This window comes from Myodes glareolus, chromosome 14, assembly GCF_982192425.1.
Source record: "Myodes glareolus chromosome 14, mMyoGla1.1, whole genome shotgun sequence".
Classification (NCBI taxonomy): Eukaryota; Metazoa; Chordata; class Mammalia; order Rodentia; family Cricetidae; genus Myodes; species Myodes glareolus.
In genome coordinates, this window is record NC_142039.1 from 40123178 (window position 1) to 40142688 (window position 19511).

At 43.4% G+C, this 19511-nt stretch overlaps 3 protein-coding genes and 2 non-coding genes across 5 annotated transcripts; 2 read left to right on the top strand and 3 right to left on the bottom strand.

Moving 5' to 3' along the window:
- The first annotated feature begins 1722 nt into the window (after positions 1 to 1722).
- Positions 1723 to 1796, top strand: Trnai-aau (transfer RNA isoleucine (anticodon AAU)). The gene has a single exon. It is a non-coding gene; the product is annotated as a tRNA-Ile (tRNA).
- Positions 1797 to 2664: 868 nt separating this feature from the next.
- On the bottom strand, positions 2665 to 2738 carry Trnat-agu (transfer RNA threonine (anticodon AGU)). The gene has a single exon. It is a non-coding gene; the product is annotated as a tRNA-Thr (tRNA).
- A 7567-nt stretch (positions 2739 to 10305) lies between these two features.
- On the bottom strand, positions 10306 to 10962 carry LOC125417510 (histone H2A type 1-H). The gene is given in 2 exon segments (XM_048461095.3): positions 10306 to 10940; positions 10942 to 10962. Coding segments are annotated over 2 exon segments (387 nt in total). The 3' UTR covers positions 10306 to 10574.
- Positions 10963 to 11241: 279 nt separating this feature from the next.
- H2bc12 (H2B clustered histone 12) lies at positions 11242 to 11801 on the top strand. Its single transcript, XM_048461096.3, has one exon. It carries the CDS (start codon positions 11280 to 11282, stop codon positions 11658 to 11660), a length of 381 nt encoding a protein of 126 aa, XP_048317053.1. The 5' UTR covers positions 11242 to 11279; the 3' UTR covers positions 11661 to 11801.
- Positions 11802 to 18018: 6217 nt separating this feature from the next.
- On the bottom strand, positions 18019 to 18740 carry H4c9 (H4 clustered histone 9). The gene has a single exon (XM_048461162.3). The coding sequence runs from the start codon at positions 18731 to 18733 to the stop codon at positions 18422 to 18424; it is 312 nt and encodes a 103-aa protein (XP_048317119.1). The 5' UTR covers positions 18734 to 18740; the 3' UTR covers positions 18019 to 18421.
- Between the last annotated feature and the right edge of the window lie 771 nt (positions 18741 to 19511).

The following is a 19511-nucleotide window of genomic DNA, read 5'->3' on the forward strand; positions in this document are numbered from 1 at the left end:
AGGAGTGGGGGTGGGGGTGGGGATTCTGGGCAACTGCATTTTCCCAGCCATTTTCTTCGGACTGGAATGCAACTATCAGTCGAGTCTGTAGCCTGCCGGCATCCTTCATCAGAATTTGGATTTGCCAAATCTTGTTCAAAATATTATTGAATGGCAGTTTCGAAACTACGATGAGAAAGAAGGCCATGCACAGGGACCATTGAAAGAGGGTCTTGCTGTGTGGGAGACTGCGCTCAACTCTGCACGCAGCACAGGGCAGGGGAATGTGGTGCGAGCAGTGTGAGGTGAGTCGGGTGGATAGCGTGGGCTTAGTGGACAACACAGTAAAGGTATTTCTCACGAAACTGACCTCACGTGCTTCTTGCTGGTGACAAACCAGGGAGAGCCAACATTCCACAGGGGAGAGAGGAGGATAAGGAACTCTAGTAGATACTGAGGTAAGAGTTTGAGGGCACTGACATTCTCTCTCAATGGACTTACTCTGTAGACATCTTTACTGGAGGTGGATATTTACAAGGAAGTGCACAAAAGGCCTGGGAAATGGTTCAGGAGTTTGATTGCAGCGTGGCCAAAGAATCTTTGCCAATCTCCACAACCATGTGAGCCAATTCCTTAAAACAAATGTCTTTCTGTGTATGTGTACATCTCATTGTTCTGTTCCTCTGGAAAACTCTAACCGAATCACTGTTATTTTAAAGCATTCCACTCCGTAAAAACACAGCACGTAGCCATGTCAGCAGCACGCTGGCTTTCATTTGTGATAACCAGGTTTTTATTCCGTCAACTCTGGAGACAGGCAAGAAGATCATCAGTGGCCACATAACAAGTTCAACGCCAGTCTAGGGCACAGGAGACTTTCAAAACAAACTAAAACCCAAATCAGAACAAAGAAACTAAAAACTCAGAGCAAGTAAAAACTCCCAAGTCCCCAACAGCGAAAACCTCAAACTAACCAACCAAACAAATAAAACCACAAAGTTTACAAGTTTCATCTGGGGAACTGGTGAGTAAATACGGTCGCTCCGGGTCTATAATTAGTTCGACAAGAATACCCTTGTTCGCTGTGAATAAGGCAACAATTGCAATTTTTATATTTACACAAGTTTGGAAAATGAGTACCAGCTGACAATAAAGTCGCAGAACCTATCTGAAAAGTGCCGGTCGACGCATCACCAAAGTCACCGTGGATCTGAGGCAAGTCTCGGAGTTGTGCCCTTTCCCAAGCTCGTCCTACAGAAGGCAGACAATGGCAAAACAGACGCCTTTGTCGGTGGTGACCTGTTCCCTGAGTTGTTGACTCTCTTGCTTTGTTACAGACTCTTGCTTTGTTTGGGTAAAGAGTGGCGGGTGCCACCGGGCGTTTTCATGCGGTACTGCAGCTAGAGACTGATTTCCGCCAGTTGAGTGGCAGGTCCCGAGGACAGTGGCGGAGGTGCAGCGCCCCGAGACGGGCTGGGAAGCGCGCGACCCCCAGGCCCCGAGGCGCCAAACTCTCAGAGGTTTTTCAGGTCAGAATTCTCAGTTTGAGAGATATTCTGTTCTTCTTGGAGAAGCAGAGTTGTGTCTGTGCAGGCACCAACGGCGGCTGCTTGTTGTCTCCACTTGTCTTTTATTTTAAGTAACAACAATACAAAACTCCCATACTTAAAAAAAAAAAATTTTGAACAAAAATAAAAATTGCGTATCTTAAGTATATCTAAGAAAGCCCTTTGCACAGGCGCCGGCCGGTTAGCTCAGTTGGTTAGAGCGTGGTGCTAATAACGCCAAGGTCGCGGGTTCGATCCCCGTACGGGCCAGCAGACTGTTTTCTTAAATTAGCCGCCAATTCAACCAAATCCAGTGTCTCACCAACTAAATCCTGATACATTAGAATAACTGAAAATGAATGTAGTTTCTCCTCACTCAGAATATTTCACGTTTTTTCTTTTAGTGAGGTACTGAGATAGTTACTGCCTTAAGTTCCTAATCAAGGCTAGCATCAAAAACAAAACGGTGTATATGAAAAACAATATGACTGATTGTATCTATATTTCAAACAAGAAAGGCCTCATGTTATTTCCTAAGAATGAAGACGATAAGCTTGGTGTGGATGTTGGCAGGATGTTAGCTTAGCTTTGGGGAAGTTAAGTCAGGAGGACCAGGAACTGAAAAGAATTATGACACTAAGAAAGACTGAGGTTTTCTGTGGCATATAAAATGCTAAAGACAACTCCAAATTCTCAAGGTTCTTAAAAAAACAGAATGATCAGGGTATAAATTTCACCATAACTATTTTCCTTGTTCTCAAAAGTAAAAATGAATCCCATTCCAAACCAAATGACATGGCTTATTATTTCTTTGGTATTGGTAATCAGAGTCCGTCATTTGACTGAAAAGGTTGACTGGCACAGGCTAAGAGATTCCACCTGAATTTCTACAGCAGAATTTAGGTGTCACTCACTTTACTGAAAGATAACAACGTAGATAGCAGACCTTTTTCACGCTTTTTGGGTCATGAGGCATTTACCCTTCAGGAACTTGGCTATAGTCAAAAGGGTTCAATTCAGAGATTCGCCAAGATGGAACATTTGAGTAGAGAGTGTGACCATCTATAAATGTCACGAAGCATTTTCAACATATTTAGAGATTTTGACATTAGTATGACAAAAACGTAACAATGGAGGAAGGCCCCGCTGGGATTCGAACCCAGGATCTCCTGTTTACTAGACAGGTGCTTTGACCGGCTAAGCCACAGGGCCCCTTTTAAGCACCTATACAATTATAGTCTATATATACATATATGACTTGTGTGAACTAGAGCTGTTTCCCGTATTTACTTGACCCTGCGCCAAAGAAAACACACGTATGTCTCCATCTTTATACAAAGAAAATTTCCAGCACTTAAGAAATAGTTTCGTAAATGTAAGCTTTAAAATTTATTTCAAATTTAAATGCTTGACAATTTTATTTCGTGGTGACTTGCGCCCCCTAGAGGAAATATTGGACGTTTCCGTATAGTTTAATAGTTTCCTCATTTTTTTTTCCTGTTCCCTAAAGTAAGGCTTCAGTCGTTACTTTTCCAGGCATTGGAGATAAAACAATGAACAAAACAGCAAAAATTTGTTTTACTTTAAAAGCTGCCTTCAAACTCGAAGATCTGTCTGCCCAAGTACTAGGGTTAAAGCGTGGGCCGCTTTGACGGGCTCTCCTACTTTATTTTTATTTATTTATTTTTTGTGTTTTTGATATTTATTGAGCTCTGTATTTATTTTTCTCTGCTCCCCCTGCCTCTCACTTCCCTCCTTCAACTCTCCCCCAAGGTCCCCATGCTCCCAATTTACTCAGGCGATCTTGTCTTTTTCTACTTTCTACTTCCCATGTAGATTAGATCTATGTAAGTTTCTCTTAGTGTCCTCATTGTTGTCTAAGTTCACTGGGATTGCGGTTTGTAGGTTGGCTTTATTTGCTTTATGTTTAAAAACTATCTATGAGTGTGTACATGTGATAATTGTCTTTCTGTGTCTGGGTTTCTCAGTCAAAATGTTTTCTAGTTCCATCTGTTTTCCTGCAAAATTCAAGATATCGTTATTTTTTTCTGCCGTGTAGTACTCCATTATGTAAATGTACCACATTTTCCTTATCCATTCTTCGGTCGAGGGGCATTTAAACTGTTTCCAGGTTCTGGCTATGACAAATAAAGCTGCTATGAACATAGCTGAGCACATGTCCTTGTGCACAATTGAGCATCCTTTGGATATATACCCAAAAGTGGTATTACTGGGTCTTGAGAAAAGTTGTTTCCTAATTTTTTGAGAAATCACCACACTGACATCCAAAGTGGTTGTGCCAGCTTGCATTCCCACCAGCAATGCAGGAGTGTTTCCTTTTCCCCACAACCTCTCCAGCATAAGTTGTCATCGATGTTTTTGATCTTGGCCATTCTTACAGGTGTAAGATGGAATCTCAGAGTTGTTTTGATTTGCATTTCTTTGATGACTAAGGATGTTGAACATTTTCTTAAGTGTCTTTCAGCCATTTTAGATTCCTCTATTGAGAGTTCTATGTTTAGGTCTGTACTCCATTTTTTTTTATTGAATTATGTGTTCTTTTGGTGACCAATTTCTTGAGTTATTTGTATATTTTGGAGATCAGACTTCTGCCTGATGTGGGGTTGGTGAAGATATTTTCACATTCTGTAGGCTGCCATTTTGTCTTGTTGACCGTGTCCTTTGCTTTACAGAAGCTTTTCAGTTTCAGGAGGTCCCATTTATTAATTGTTTCTCTCAGTGTCTATGCTGCTTGGGTTATATTTAGGAAGTGGTCCCCTGTGTCAATGCATTCAAGTGTACTTCCCACTTTGTCTTCTATGAGATTCAGTGTGGCTGACTTTATGTTGAGGTCTTTGATCTATTTGGACTTGAGTTTTGTGCATGGTGATAGATATGGGTCTATTTTCATTCTTCTACATGTTAATTTCCAGTTATGCCAGCAGCATTTGTTGAACATGCTCTCATTTTTCCATTTGATATTTTTTGCTTCTTTGTCAAAGATCAGGTGTTCAAAGATGTGTGGATTGATACCTGGGTCTTCTATTCGGTTCCATTGGTCCTCCTGTCTGTTCTTATGCCAATACCAGGCTGTTTTCAGGACTGTACGCTCTGTAGTTTGAAATCAGGGATTGTGATGCCTCCAGAAGTTCTTTTATTGTACAGGATTGTTTTGGCTATCCTGGGTTTTTTGCTTTTCCATATTGAGTACCATTTTTTTGAGGTCTTTGAAGAATTTTGCTGGGATTTTGATGAGCATTGCATTGAATCTGTGGCTCTTCTACTTTAATCTGGCAGAGAAAGCAGGCCCAGATGAAGATTTTTGTAGTAAGTCCGTGCAGTGTGCTCCCACGTGCCCTCTCCTGAGACAAACCTACTCCACCCCGACCTTTCAAAGATACCCTGGCCTTCTCATGATGCTGATCTCCCGCCTCTTGTTTAGTTCTTTGCCCCATGAGGTTAACACAGACTAATTCCCTGTCTTCCAGGTTATAATAAACTAAATGGAGGACATGGAGAAACGAATAAAGAAGTGGGTAAAATGTGACAACTCCTTCCGATGCTGTCAGCGTCTCTCACTTCGGACATGGTGATGGGCGTCAGAGCACTCAAGAGACCTCCTCACTGCACCTTCCATTTGATGCACGGGGAAAGGCGGTGGCGAACTTAGAGAAAGGCAGTTTAGCATCGTATTAGAATGAGATTGATTTCCTACTTCCCTCCCTCCCTCCCTTCCTCCCTCCCTCCCTCCCTTCCTCCCTCCCTTCTTCTCTATATCAATTTTAGACAGGGTCTCTAGAAAGTCCAGGTTTGTCTGGAACTTTGAGCCCTGACTGACTTCAAACTCGCAGCAGTCATCCTGTCTGTCTCCCAAGGGCTGGCTTTATAAGCATTGGCCACACTTGATGCTCCCTGGAATGTTCTTTTGTGGAGAAGACTGAGAGCGGCTACATTCACAGAGCCCTCACAAATGCAGGACCTGAGGGAGAGACGCTGATGAGGAGTTTACAGTCCTGTGGCTCTGCTTTCCTGCGCTTACCTTCCAACTCGTTCCTCTCAGACCAGCCCCATCAGCGTGTCCCTTCCCACAGTGGGCCAGAGGGCAGCCCCGTTTGTCCACACACCCTGCCACCCTGCCGTTCCTCTCCTCATATAAACACTTTTTAATTTTTTTTTTCCCTTTGAGACAGGGTTTCTCTGCATTAACAGCACTGGCTGTCCAGGAACTTGAGTTGTAGACCCAGCTGACCTCGAACTCACAGAAATCTGCCTGCTTCTGTTTCCCAGAACTGGGATTAAGAACGTACACACTACAGCCCTGAATATAGGTGGTTTTCTCCCCCCCACCCCCCACCCCACCGAAGTTACCCTGTGCACACATAAATCATTTCTAAAGGCCAACAACTTCATAAAATCCTCCTGGGGACACTTGGGGGCACTTGCCATGCCCTGCTTAACATCTGTCTCAGGAGTAAAGCTGAAGATTTTCCCACCATCTCTCAGCTCCCTCTATGCTCCTATGTGGGTATTTTACTTGTGAAAACTAGAGGCAGAATGGCCAGTTTACCCAGTTTCCCCCCTCCCCTTCTTGAGAGAGAACACATTTTATTTATTTTTTTAATTTAAAAAACCCAGAAGAAAAAGCAAATACTGATAAGCACAGTGCAGTGCTGATGGTTCAGGACAGCGGTGGCTTTGAACACCGAGATGATAGCTTACATTCACACCAGGATTTTGCATTGTCCGTTACTGTCGACTCCTAAATCCAGCCATCAGCTTTGGAATCTACAATGTTTAAAGTGATGTATAATGTATATAGTAAAAAACAAACAATGCATGGTGATAAATCTCTACAATTAAAACTTCCCATTTAGATGTATTTAAACGATTTTGGTTGTCTGTGTGCTTGGTCCTCTCTTTAAATGATCCTGAGTTGCATTTCTTTTTTGTAGTGCTGGGGACTGGACTCAGGGTCCCATGCATACAAGGCAAACACTCTACCAACTGAACCCCACTCCCAGCCCTGTGGCTTGCATCTTACACAAGAACTTCCCTTAGGCTGTTTGTCCATGTTCTCTGTGAGGCTGACATACTCTCCATGATGACCCACAGCGGGTGTGTTTCATACTCTAATCTGGCAGATTGCAGATCTCAGATCTGGTCATATTGGCTGCTGTCTGCCAGTCTAATTACTTAACATCAGGTCCTTGATCAAATTTACTTTTTCTTTCTCACAACTGAACTATTGAGGTTATTATAACAGAATAAAGGTCTCTCCATCTTATCTGAGCCGATGACATCTTTGGTTGCTATCCCCAGCCCTGAGAAGTCCCATGGGAAAGCACTGTTCTAGAAACTCAGGGTCTTGCCTGGTGGTGGTGGTGCATGCCTTTAATCCCAGCACTCTGGAGGCAGAGGCAGGTGGTGTGAGTTCGAGGTCAGTGTGTCTGGTCTATAAGTTCCAGGACAGGCTCCAAAGCTACAGAGAAACCCTGTCTCAAAAATTCCAAAAAAAAAAAAAAAAAAAAAAAGAAAAAAAGGAAAAAAGAAAAGAAAGGGTCTTAATGCCCTAGCTAATTGCATTTTCTTGGCTCTTGTTAAACTGTTTGCTTGTTTCTCTCTGCAACTGCCAACCAGGATGTAGTTTTTCTCTGTTCTTCATCTTTAAAAAACTCCCTATAATATACCCTGAAGGTTGCTCTGTGAGAAATGTTTCTCTCCAGGCAGTTGCTGGCTGGCTTAATACAGACTCTCGATTCGAACTTTGGTCGTGCTGAGTGGTTTCTGAGGGTTTTTTTTTTTTTATCTCATAACATTATGTAAAAGACCTTTTCCTGTTGTGAGGTTAAAAAATGTTTCCTTAAAAAAAAAAAAAGTCTAAGCCGGGTGGTGGTGGTGCACACCTTTAATCCCAGCACTCGGGAAGCAGAGGCGGGTGGATCTCTGTGAGTTTGAGGCCAGCCTGGTTTACAGGAGCTAGTCCCAGGACAGCTAGGGCTGATCCACAGAGAAACCCTGTCTTGAAAAAAAGAATGTCTAGATTTTAATTTTTAGGATGAGTCATCTAGAAAAGTACCTTAGGTTCATCTTTATATCAAAGAGAAGGAAAAGAACACCAGTTGGTTTCCTGTTGTCTTCAATACTAGGGGATGCACCAGTACTGATTCCAGCTAGGGAAATCTTTAGGAGAACAGAAAATGGGAACATACCAGCAGGACCCGCACAGGGGCAAGTGACACACGTAGTCACATTCTCAGCCTCTGAAGCCGTAAGATAACAGCTCCCCTCTTCCCCAGCTGAGAATGTATTTCCATACTTGTCCCATTTAATCTAAACACGTGCTTTTACCCTACCTTATGGTACACACTGAGTTGTCAGATCCCTTGCGGAGGGTCCGCCATATCTTCTGTCCAATCCAGCACCTTTCCAAAGCCAAGAAGCTACCATGTTACAGCCCCACAGAAGGGTGGCGCATAGATTACTGCCTATGTCCTGATAAACTCAAAGATCTTTCTCTAAGGCGGAGTCCTCTTTCCTCAAGCCCATACAGGTGAAGAATTTCCTTCCTTTGTTTCGTGGGTTGCTGTGGGACCTCCTTTTCCAGCTTCTCTTGCTGCAAGGGGCTGTGGTTATTGAACACCCTGATGTCCTGAACTCTTTCTCAGCAGAGACTCCCAGGTCACACTAACTACTTGAGCTTTGTGGGCTCCAAGGTCAAGTGTACTGATCCGGGAATCTGCATTATTTAAACACACTAATAATTAAGCTCTACTTTTTGAGCAAACTGCAGAGCACATGTAATTTTATGCTGATCGCTCATCTGGCTTTTCAGGCTGTTAATTGTGTCAAAATGAGGACTGCAGCCTTCTCACTACTAGACAGGCTCTCAGCAAGAATCCCCCAGTTTCTACTACTCTGAGCAGTAGGATTTGCACTACTGTGGGGATTAAAAAAAAAAACAACAAAAAACCTGAACTAATCTACATTTCATCATTCACATACACACCATGAACTGTTTTTTTTTTTTTGTCCATATCCATATAAAACCAGGTAGTTGGTGAGAAGAGCACACAGAAAGAAAGTAGGTGAGGGATTGAACATGAATACTTTGTTCTTTGTTGTGTAGAACTTTAAGGTGAGCCCTCTCAGCCTCAGTACCTTAGTGCTTCCCTTCGCCGCCCCCCCCCCCCCCCCCCGGGGAATCTAACAACTATACATACACGTACTGAAATGTTGGGAACTCTCCATCATCTCCCTGAGTCCTTGTAAATGTTCTCCAAATAGAACTCAGTTATTGAATAGGGGCAAAAAAACCCCTAGGTGTTGAAGTTCCTGGTGTTTGGACTCAGTCTCTGGGAAAGGGGCAGAGTGACCCTCAGATGTTCCCTCTTACCTCGTCTGATCTGGCAACCACTCTCCAGCCAATTATTGGTAACAGCCCTTTTAAATAAGCCATCAAAATAGTTAAAGAACAACTCCCCGCCCTCCCATCCTCCCCCCCACCCCGCCCCTTGTTTCTGTGGCTTTTTGTTTAAAAGTAGCCTGTACCACCTATTTGGGGGCTTTTGGGGGCTTTCTGACTTCTGGAATGCTGAAAGACCCTGTCATGACAGAATTAATAAAATCCTCATGCTTTTACATCAACTGTGATATGAGAGATGGTCTCTTGGGGTGACTCCTCCTGGTAGTTGGACTTCAGGATCCAACAGTTGGAAATTAGATAATAAATTCAAGAGACTACTGAAAATGAAGCAGTTTTTAATATACAATTCTACATAGAGAAAAGGCAAAGTTGGCTCTCTGTGTAGCCTTTATCTAACCTGGAATTTATTCTGTAGTTCAGACTGGCCTTGGACTCACAGAGATTCATTCACCTGCTTTTGCCTCCCTAGTGCTAGGATTAAAGGCAGGGCTGCTGTCACCATCATCTGGCTAAGAGTTTTTTTTTTTTTTTTAAATAATTTCAGTTTTTTCTTTTTAAAAAATTTTCTTATTTTTTGTGTTATGAGTGCTCTCTCTGAATGTACACCTGCATGCCAGAAGAGGACATCAAACTCCACTATAGGTCGTTGTGAGCCACCTTATAATTGCTGGGTGTTGAATTTAGGTTCTCTGGAAGAGCAGCCAATGTTCTTAACTGCTGAGTCACCTAACCAGCTGAAGGTTGGTTTTTAAAGTGCCTCGATCAGGAGAATCTCTGGTTCACGACTTTACCTCTTCCCAAACTCCCCACCCTATTTAGGACACAGAGCTTTACCTAATGTATAATTTGTGACTTAGACTGCCTGCTTGTCTGTGCTCAGTAATGCAATAGTTCACCTGTAGCTTTCCATCTCTCAGAATTCTGAAATAAAGTTTGTGCCAGTTAGCTCCAGCGAATTAAGTGCATTTCACACTGAAAATGGACCATAATTTCTTACACTTGTGAATATCGCTACTGGAAAGCAGCTTTGATGTTTCAGAGCTAACCTTTATGATTTTTCAGAAGTAGTCTATCTGGTACACGTTATGCACGATAACTATCCAGTTGTTTCTTCTTGACTTGTTTTTGATAAAATATTAAGTCTTTGTATACCACTATGATTCTAGTTGCTATACAATGTTCTGCATTTTCTTCTGGGAGTATCTACCACCTGATATCCCATACCTTCGTTTCCCCAGCTGGAAGCAATCTCCATGGGGATAAGATTTTCTAGGCTGTATTATCCAGAGCTATTCTCAAAAACGTACCAAAATGACATTTAGCAGACCATAATTATGTTTTGTAGTACAGGATGAGTTAAGGATGCTTTCTTTTATTGAAGGTTTAGGCAAGTTTCTCAAAATCCAAACGGACTCAGAATATAGAAACCGTTAAACGTATTTAAATGTGACATTTAACTGTAATGGTAATTGGCCCTTAAACGACCTTAACTGTACCTTTGCTGGGCAGACAAAAAACACCTCGTGTATTTTGAAAATGAAATTTTAGATTTCCATGCAGCAGCTGCTTTCTGGACTACATGAGTGGCTCTGAAAAGAGCCTTTGGGGGGATTATCAAAATCTGCTCACTTGGCCTTGTGGCTGCTCTCGGTCTTCTTGGGCAGCAGCACCGCCTGGATGTTGGGCAGGACGCCGCCCTGTGCGATCGTCACGCGGCCCAGCAGCTTGTTGAGCTCCTCGTCGTTGCGGATGGCCAGCTGCAGGTGGCGCGGGATGATGCGCGTCTTCTTGTTGTCGCGGGCCGCGTTGCCAGCCAGCTCCAGGATCTCGGCCGTCAGGTACTCCAGCACGGCCGCCAGGTACACCGGGGCGCCGGCGCCCACCCGCTCGGAGTAGTTGCCCTTGCGGAGGAGGCGGTGCACGCGGCCCACGGGGAACTGCAGGCCAGCCCGGGAGGAGCGGGTCTTGGCCTTGGCGCGAGCCTTGCCACCCCTGCTTGCCGCGTCCAGACATACTGGAAACCTTAACAAGTTGAAGATTACAAAACAAAACGAAGCCCACTTCCTTGGTTTTTATAGTCAAACCACGGCGCGAAAAAGGAGACACATCATTGGTTAATAGTCTGAGTTCATTTTAACCAATGGAAACGAGGTTTGGAGACTTTTGTATTCTGATTGGATAAAAGTAGTCCCAACCTTTTTCTCTGAGTGACCACTAACAAGACACAGAGTACTTCACTCTATTTGCATACGAAGCTCTAGATAAGGCGTACACAAGGCATAGTTTGCCTTGGTTTCCCGTTGGTGTTTTTTTCCCTACGGTTATCCATTATGCCTGAACCTGCGAAGTCCGCGCCCGCCCCGAAGAAGGGCTCCAAGAAGGCCGTGACCAAGGCGCAGAAGAAGGACGGCAAGAAGCGCAAGCGCAGCCGCAAGGAGAGCTACTCGGTGTACGTGTACAAGGTGCTGAAGCAGGTCCACCCCGACACCGGCATCTCCTCCAAGGCCATGGGCATCATGAACTCGTTCGTCAACGACATCTTCGAGCGCATCGCGGGCGAGGCGTCGCGCCTGGCGCATTACAACAAGCGCTCGACCATCACGTCCCGGGAGATCCAGACGGCCGTGCGCCTGCTGCTGCCCGGGGAGCTGGCCAAGCACGCCGTGTCCGAGGGCACCAAGGCCGTCACCAAGTACACCAGCGCCAAGTAAACTTTCCAAGCGGCTATTAACAACACCAAAGGCTCTTTTCAGAGCCACTAAGTTGTCTGTATTAGAGCTGCCAGCATTAATGAACGCGATTTTGGTGCCAGGTGTAGTGCATAAATGTGCAAGGATAGTGAAAGAAACTGCTCGTGGCTCAACTTTGTGTTCTGAGAAGGCACAGACTGCCGGTTAAAAATGACATGAACTTTGGGCGAAAGGAAGTATTAATCAACTTTAGGCTGTATTGTTTGCTGGCCTACTTTGTTAGAAGTAGAGACCAGGGCTGAAAATTAAAGTTCAGCTGGTGCAGAAAAACCTGGCCTTAATTGCCATCAGTGCATAAACCTGGCCTGGTGCATGGGACACGTCTATGTTAGTGTCTTAAGTGGAAGTAGGATTAGAATTTCAAGGTCATGTGATGTTACAAATTCTGGCCTGGTTGGCCTACATGAGGTCTCGTGTAAGGGAGGCTAGTTTCTCTCTGTCCTCTTCTTTCTCCCGACTCTTTCTCTTCTCTAAGTAATAAGTATTCAATTCTGGTCCATACGATGTGTCTGCCACGTGTCTTCCACTAGCCCATGCACCAGTCCTCCGGGCATCAGCCACCGCTCCGGGGTCCGGCAGCCATCTCTGCCTGGGACTAGCTGCTCTGCGGGCCCGCGGGGGATCTTGCAGCATTTTTAAAATTGGTAGTGGTGGCGCACGCCTTTAATCCCAGCTCTGGGGAGGCAGAGGCAGGCGGGTCTCTTGAGTGCAAGGCCAGCCTAGTCTACCGAGTGAATTTCAGGACAGTCAGGGATACACAGCGAAACTCAAACCCTGTCTCCAGAAAACAACCCAAACCGATTTAACTACGGAAACACATACATTTTTGTCTCTCGCTTTTCTAAGCTTTGGGGGCACAGTTACTCAACATACACAATGAATTGCTTTCGGGTGGAATGTACTTAGGAGGTGAGCAGGGTCAGACGGCAATGTTTTCTAGTTCAAGTCTTTACTAGAGATTTGCCTGTTAATACTTTTTTAAATTTATCAAATGATTTTTAACATTTATTGAATGCTTAACATGTCAGATACCCATCTATATATACATGCTTGTAGTATATGAATCCATTTAAACTTTAAACAAATATGTGAGGTAGATATTAATAAGCATCTTTTATAAATCAGAAGCAGTCTAGAAGGATAGAAAGGAAATGATTTTCAACTAGAAGAGCAAGGGCAGAGGCAACTGGAGAAGGGATCTATCACACAAGTAAAGGGTACTGGTAGTGTGTGAGCTTTTTGGTGTCTCCCAACCAGTATAAAGTTCTCTAATCTGCCCCTTCACTTTTAACAATAGCGAAGTCTTTCTGACCCCTTAGGCAGATCTCAAGTAGCTGATGGGACAAAATACCAGCACAGTACAGCTGCCTATTTCAGTTTCATGGAAAAGAATGAGAAAACCTTTTAGGTTTCTCCAATAAATATTCTAGCTTTCCACTATACACTATACAGGGTTTTGTTTTGTTAAAAAAAAAAGGTTCTTGCTATGTAGTGCTGGTTGATCTGGAATTCGTTGTAGTTTCCTGCCTCAGCCATTTGAGGTTTTGCGTTATAAACATTTGCCATCTCATCCAGCATCTGATATTAAGGTTTTTAAGAATGATGTTGAGCTAGGCGGTGGTGGTGCATGCCTTTAATCCCAGCATTTGGGAGGCAGAGGCAGGAGGATCTCTGTGAGTTCGAGGCCAGCCTGGTCTACAATAGCCAGGACAGGCTCCAAAAGCTACAAAGAAACCCTGTCTCAAATAAACAAACAAGAAAGAAAGAAAGATAGAATGATGTTGTGATGTTGAGTTCCATCTTCAGGTTTCTTTGATTAGTCTTGGATCACGTTTTTAGCTTCTGAGTTCTAATGGGATGTCGCTGTTATTCACTCTAAGTTGGTAAGCTACTTTTCCCAAATATACCTAATCTTGATTCTACAAAATGTCTTTTCTGAGAATACACAATGTTTTAATTTTAAAAAACTTGGTGGAAATAAGCCCTTAACGGCCATCGTCACTGCTTTTCTCTCTTTTCACTTAGAGCTCACTCTTTCTCTGGAGAATACAGAGTTAACACTGGAAGGGATCAGTCTGGATCAATGTTCTTTCATAAATAGCAAAACTGATGCACAGACCTTAAATAATTTTGCACAAAACTCTGAAAAGATGGAGAAAATTCCAGGACACCCTTCTATCGCTGTCTGTCTGGCCAGCCTTCAACAGCACAGGGCTTTGAGAGGAATCCGTGGGTTGGCAAAGCTAATCTTTTCTCTGGGGTGGGGGGGGAGGGGCTTAGGAAAAAGGCACTCACAAATTCTCTTGATGGTTTCTGTCCTCCTCCTCCTCCTTCTCCTCCTCCTTCTTCTTTCTCTCTTTATTCTCTGTCCTCTATCTCATGCTGTTTCACAGCTCTTATACCCCAACAGAATCTTCCAGGCAGTACAAGAGTCGAAAGAGTTGCATTCCATTTCTCAAGTGAATGATTACAGGTAAAAACATGCCTTTTATCTCCCTCACATGGTTAAACATTTTATGTATTACAGGTGAAAAAACAAATTATCCCAAGAACCCACATGCATTCATACCCAAGCAACTTGTTATACATTTACCGTGTGGCAAGCAAGGTGTTCTTGTCAGGTCTTTGACTGGCAGGCTGCATTTTGCAGTTACAGCTACTTTATTACTTATCTTGAAAGGTAATCTTGTAAGGAATTTTAAAGGAATCACAAACCTAAACTTTTATATATGAAAAAGAATCAGTCAGCTCTACTTAAATCTTTATGGTATATATCCATTCATTAGTTGGAAATTGAGGGCAGAAGTTGGTATAAGTAATTTATCATTACCTTTGGTCATCAACCAAAGCTAGCAAGGAGAGTACATCAGCCAGTGATACTTAGGCTGCTTTGTTCTTGTTCCCTGACCTTAAGGAGTTCCACATTCAACAATGTCCCTTTCTAAAACTTTAGATTGTCTTCTTGGGTTTTTCACCTCAAAGTTATTTAACAAAAACATCTTAGTCTAACTTCATTATTTTCAAAGCTTTGTTTCAGCTGTGATGCACTCTGAGACCTGTGAACACATCTCCCAACATTAAGGTTAAAAGAATTTAAACTAGCTGGGCTATTGGGACACAATTGTTAGTCATTAACTTGAGCTACCATCCATGCAGCTCCTTAGGTGAGACTCACAGACCCTGGCTGTGAAACATATCCTTGTATTTATTTTTATTCATCAAAACTCTGTATAAGCTATCATTATCAAATTAGACAGTACAGCTTAGGGACAATTCACAGGTAAAAATGCCCAGTAGAATGGGATGTTTCCAAGAGATAAACACATTATATAACAGGCAGTGGAACTCTCCCCACATCCACTGACAACATGCTGGATACCAGAGAAAGATCCGCAGCAAATATGTAAAGGCGGAGCAGAAGCAAAAGACATTCCAGGAAACTGTAGTCCCATGGCTTTGCCTAAAGATTGGCCCATCAGAGGATTCCCTTCTGGTGGGCTGAGCTGATAGCTGGAACTCCAACTGCAACTTGCTGCTCCTCTGTCATGGCCAACGGCACCCTTCTCCCTTATGATTACATGGTGTGTGTGTGTGTATGTATATAACGTATATATAAAACATATATAAAATATATACATCTCATATTTCCTGCCTCTTCAGTCATTATTAGTTCCACTTAACTTTGGACAAAACAAGATTTTAATTGTATTTTTATAATCAAATTATTAAAAAGTTGAATTTGCTACACCAGTGTTCCCTAAAAGGATGATTTTGCTGAGTGGTGGCGGAAAATGCGTTTAATTCTAGCACTAGGGAGACAAAGGCAGGTGGATCTCTGAGTTAAAGGCCAGCCTGGTGTACAGAGTGAGTTCCAGAACAGCTAGGGCTACACAGAAAAACCCTGTTGGGGGTGTGGGGATTCTTTTTATAATGGGCAGTCTATACCTTAGGACAGTTGTGGCTCTGCTCAGACTTCCTCAGGTAACATCTGGACAGTCTAGTCACAGTTCAGCCTCCATTCTGTGGAAAGTTTCATTTCAAGTACTCAACCGTGACTGCCTATAGGATTTTTGAAGCTATTTGGAATTTTATTGCTTCACAAGGGCTCTAGGGGTCCTTTTTCTTCCTGTCCCTTTGTTCCTCTTTTCTTAGATAATGAGATTATAGGATGGTGCTGGAGGTGTCTTGGCTGGAATTACAATCCAATGTAGAAGTACAATCCAAAGTAGAAGACTCCTAACTGGTTAGGACCCCTGTTAAATTTTTGCTGGCCTTTCCTGTCAGCACCATGACCCTTTAAGAGGCAAGCTCCGCCCACTCCCAATCTCTCCCTTCCGTCCAAGGCAAACTAGTCTCCAGTCTTCTCTTTCTCCCGTCCCATTCTTCTGAAGAGGAAGTTTTCTGTCTCTCTTCCCCTTCCCTAACCCCACCTCCCGTCCCTCTATTTCTTTTTCTTTCCCCCCATACTCCTCCCACTACAATACCCTTCCCAATACCCACTAAATCCACTAAATAAACTCCCCATACCCAAATTCTCTGCATGTTGTACCTGTCTGTCCCTTACCCACCGCGGACACCTACCCACCATGGGAGCCCCCACCAAGGTCCTTCTCTCGCTGTAAAAAATCATAACAAACCCCTTCCCCCCAACACACACACTTTCAAAATGAAGTTTCTGGTGAGATATCCTAGAAAACTGTAAATTTAATACCTGCGATGGGAGAAAGGTCTTTGGCGAAAGTTGCTAAATTGAAATTTTCATCTGATTAAGGTTTTCACTCCAGAGTGAGGAATTGTTTGACGGTCCCCATCCCTGTGATGTTCCGTTTCCCTGTCCTGCCTCAACCCGAGATTAATCGAACAGAGGCTTTTATCTCTGTCTTTGGGAATGTAACCGGGAAAATGAAATTTGTTCATTCTCCCAGGATTTTCTATGAATATATTCCTCTATTTTCATCTGGAAGCATAAACCCGGTTTTTTTTTTTTTTAACTCTAAGTTTACTGCTCAAGAGGGCTACAGCATAAACATAGTTTTCCCTTAGCTATCAAGCACATTGTTAATAAGGTAAGAAGTGACATTAACTTTAATATGTTCCATATGATCCACTATGTAAAAATGGTTTCAGTATGTAAGGCATTTAAGTAGACCGTGTGTGTGTGTGTGTGTGTGTGTGTGTGTGTGTTTAAGCTTGAGATCTAGATTATGTATTATACTTTTACAGTCCATCAATTTTTCTCATCTGTATTTCAATTACAGAGGTTTTTTTGTTTGAAACAAGGTCTCACCATGTATAACTGTGCTGGCCTTTGGAGTTATGCAGACCAGTTTGCCTCTGCTGGGCTTAAAGGGGCAAACCCAGTTTGATTTGAGTTCTCATCCAAGGAGAGATTCAGATTATATTATGTACCTAAATTGTTCTACGCATAATTAATGTTAATCTGATAATTGAATCCATTGAGGGAAAACTAATTAAAATAAAACAAGCATTCACTTCCCCAGTCACGTGCCATGTTGTTGGTACAGCCACATATGCCAGGCATGGTGAAACACACCTTTAATCTCTATCTCTGTGCTTGGGTGGGAGGGAGACAGATGCAGGCGGATCTTTGTGAGTTCGAGACCAGCCTGGTCTACACAGAGAGTTCCAGGGCTACACAGTGAGACCCTCTCTCAAACGAAGCAAAATCAAACAACAAAAATTCATATATGCCTAATATTATTTGACATTCAAAGAGCAGGAGTGACCTTACAATGTTACGGCAGGATTCAAGATCCTTCTGAAATCACCACCTACTTTCCTAAGGGATGCGTGGTCAGTGAACTGGGCTGGAACATGAAAAGAGCTAGTGGACATTAGTGTTTGTTCATTTTGTTCATTAAGAAATAAATATAAAGAATAATAATGTCTCAGGTGGGCTACTCACAACCCTCAAAGATTTAACAAAACTGATTTCAATTGGCTCAGTAGCTGCCAATTGTTCCACGTTCGCCATTCTAGGACTACTGCCTCTACCAGCTCGATGGGTTGTTATTGAGAGGTTAATATAACACATACATGTGGCGGTATCCAGGCCCCTATAATATTCCCAATCACATTTTTTTTTTTTTTTTTTGAGACAGGGTTTCTCTGTATAGCCTCGGCTGTCCTATAACTTGCTCTGTAGACCGGAATGGCTGGCTTCGAATTCAAGAGCATCCCCTGCCCAACTACTCTGGAAACAAAAACCAAGTTTGCAAAACACCAGACACAAGCCCCACCCCGACAGATCATGACCAAACTAAAATGATTAAAAGAACACAGCATACTTACGACCTGGTAACAAAATGGCTGTTAGTTCCTTTACCACTTCCAACTATAATAAAAAATAGGAATTACTTAATTTAATCCAACAATAACCTTAACACATTTCAGTTATCTTCCTCTTACGTTGTAAAGTTGGACCAAGGGTGAAAGCTGGTAACTGAGGCCTATAGCCGGCTGCGCGCACGCGCCATTTCAGGTCCTAAGCTTCCCTGTTTATGAAAACCCTCGGATCCCCAAAATCAGCCGGGTTCTGGAAAAGGCGGAGTTGGGCCTCAATCCCCAAACTCAGTGACTGCTGTTCAAGAACGGCAGTTCCTATAAAACCTGTAGAAATCGCAAGGGTCAAGCTCTTTTGTTGACGGTGTGGTGGCCCTAAAAAGGGCCTTTGTTTTAACAGTACGCAAATCTCTGGCGACTCAGCCGCCGAAGCCGTAGAGGGTGCGGCCCTGGCGCTTGAGCGCGTAGACCACGTCCATGGCGGTGACGGTCTTGCGCTTGGCGTGCTCCGTGTAGGTGACCGCGTCGCGGATCACGTTCTCCAGGAACACCTTCAGCACCCCGCGGGTCTCCTCGTAGATGAGGCCGGAGATGCGCTTGACTCCGCCACGCCGGGCCAGGCGGCGGATGGCGGGCTTGGTGATGCCCTGGATGTTGTCGCGCAGGACCTTGCGGTGGCGCTTGGCGCCGCCTTTGCCCAGGCCTTTACCGCCTTTGCCTCGTCCAGACATAGCTAGCCCTAAGGAAAAAATGAACTGATGCCATCCCTGAGACTGAAGTTCTTTCTTATAGGGAATGTGCGGACCGGAGTGAAAACAGGAAGCGCTAGGCGGAAGTGCCTGCGGCTGGAGGAGGGGCCCTCAGTAGCGCAGGAGTCCCGCGGCCTTTTCAATTCTATTTTATTTCATTTAAAAACAAAGTCTGTATTTCACCCTTTAATGTGATTCCTGCCCAATCCTTAAACAAGAAAAGTTTAGCCGTATAGGATATACATGGAAGGAAGCAAATTCTGTCACCTCCTCACATTTACGTTTTTTCTTTTAGCATTTTGATGCTATTTAACTTGGAGTACCTTTTAATGAATCAAACAATAAAGTGCGAAAAAAATCAGTAATTGAGCCGCGCAGCTAAAATTCTTTAAATGCTTTAGTAAGGGAATAATTTAAACTGCTGTCATTACTATTTTTCACTCTTATTTTGCGAGTTTCCTTAATGTATTTGACGTGTTAATTGCTGTGTAGAACAGGCTGGTCCCGAGATCTACATGGCTCTGCCTCGCGAATGATAGTATTAAAGGCTTGCAGCACAACACATGGTTTTATACTTTTTAAGTCAGACAAATTTTGAAATAATTTAAGTATGGAGAAGTAAAGCGAAATTATATTTTTGTGATAACATTATAAATGCTGAAAGAATTTCAATTAGAAGTTTCAGGGAAACCAGAGTTTCGATTTTATAGTATATTTAACCTATCCGCGGCCCCTCCCGCCCTCCGCCTCGTCCCCCGAG

What these genes read in the sequence shown, in the direction of transcription:
- H4c9 (XM_048461162.3), bottom strand. Translation starts at nt 18,733, where the DNA reads ATGTCTGGACGAGGCAAAGGCGGTAAAGGCCTGGGCAAAGGCGGCGCC.
- H2bc12 (XM_048461096.3), top strand. Translation starts at nt 11,280, where the DNA reads ATGCCTGAACCTGCGAAGTCCGCGCCCGCCCCGAAGAAGGGCTCCAAG.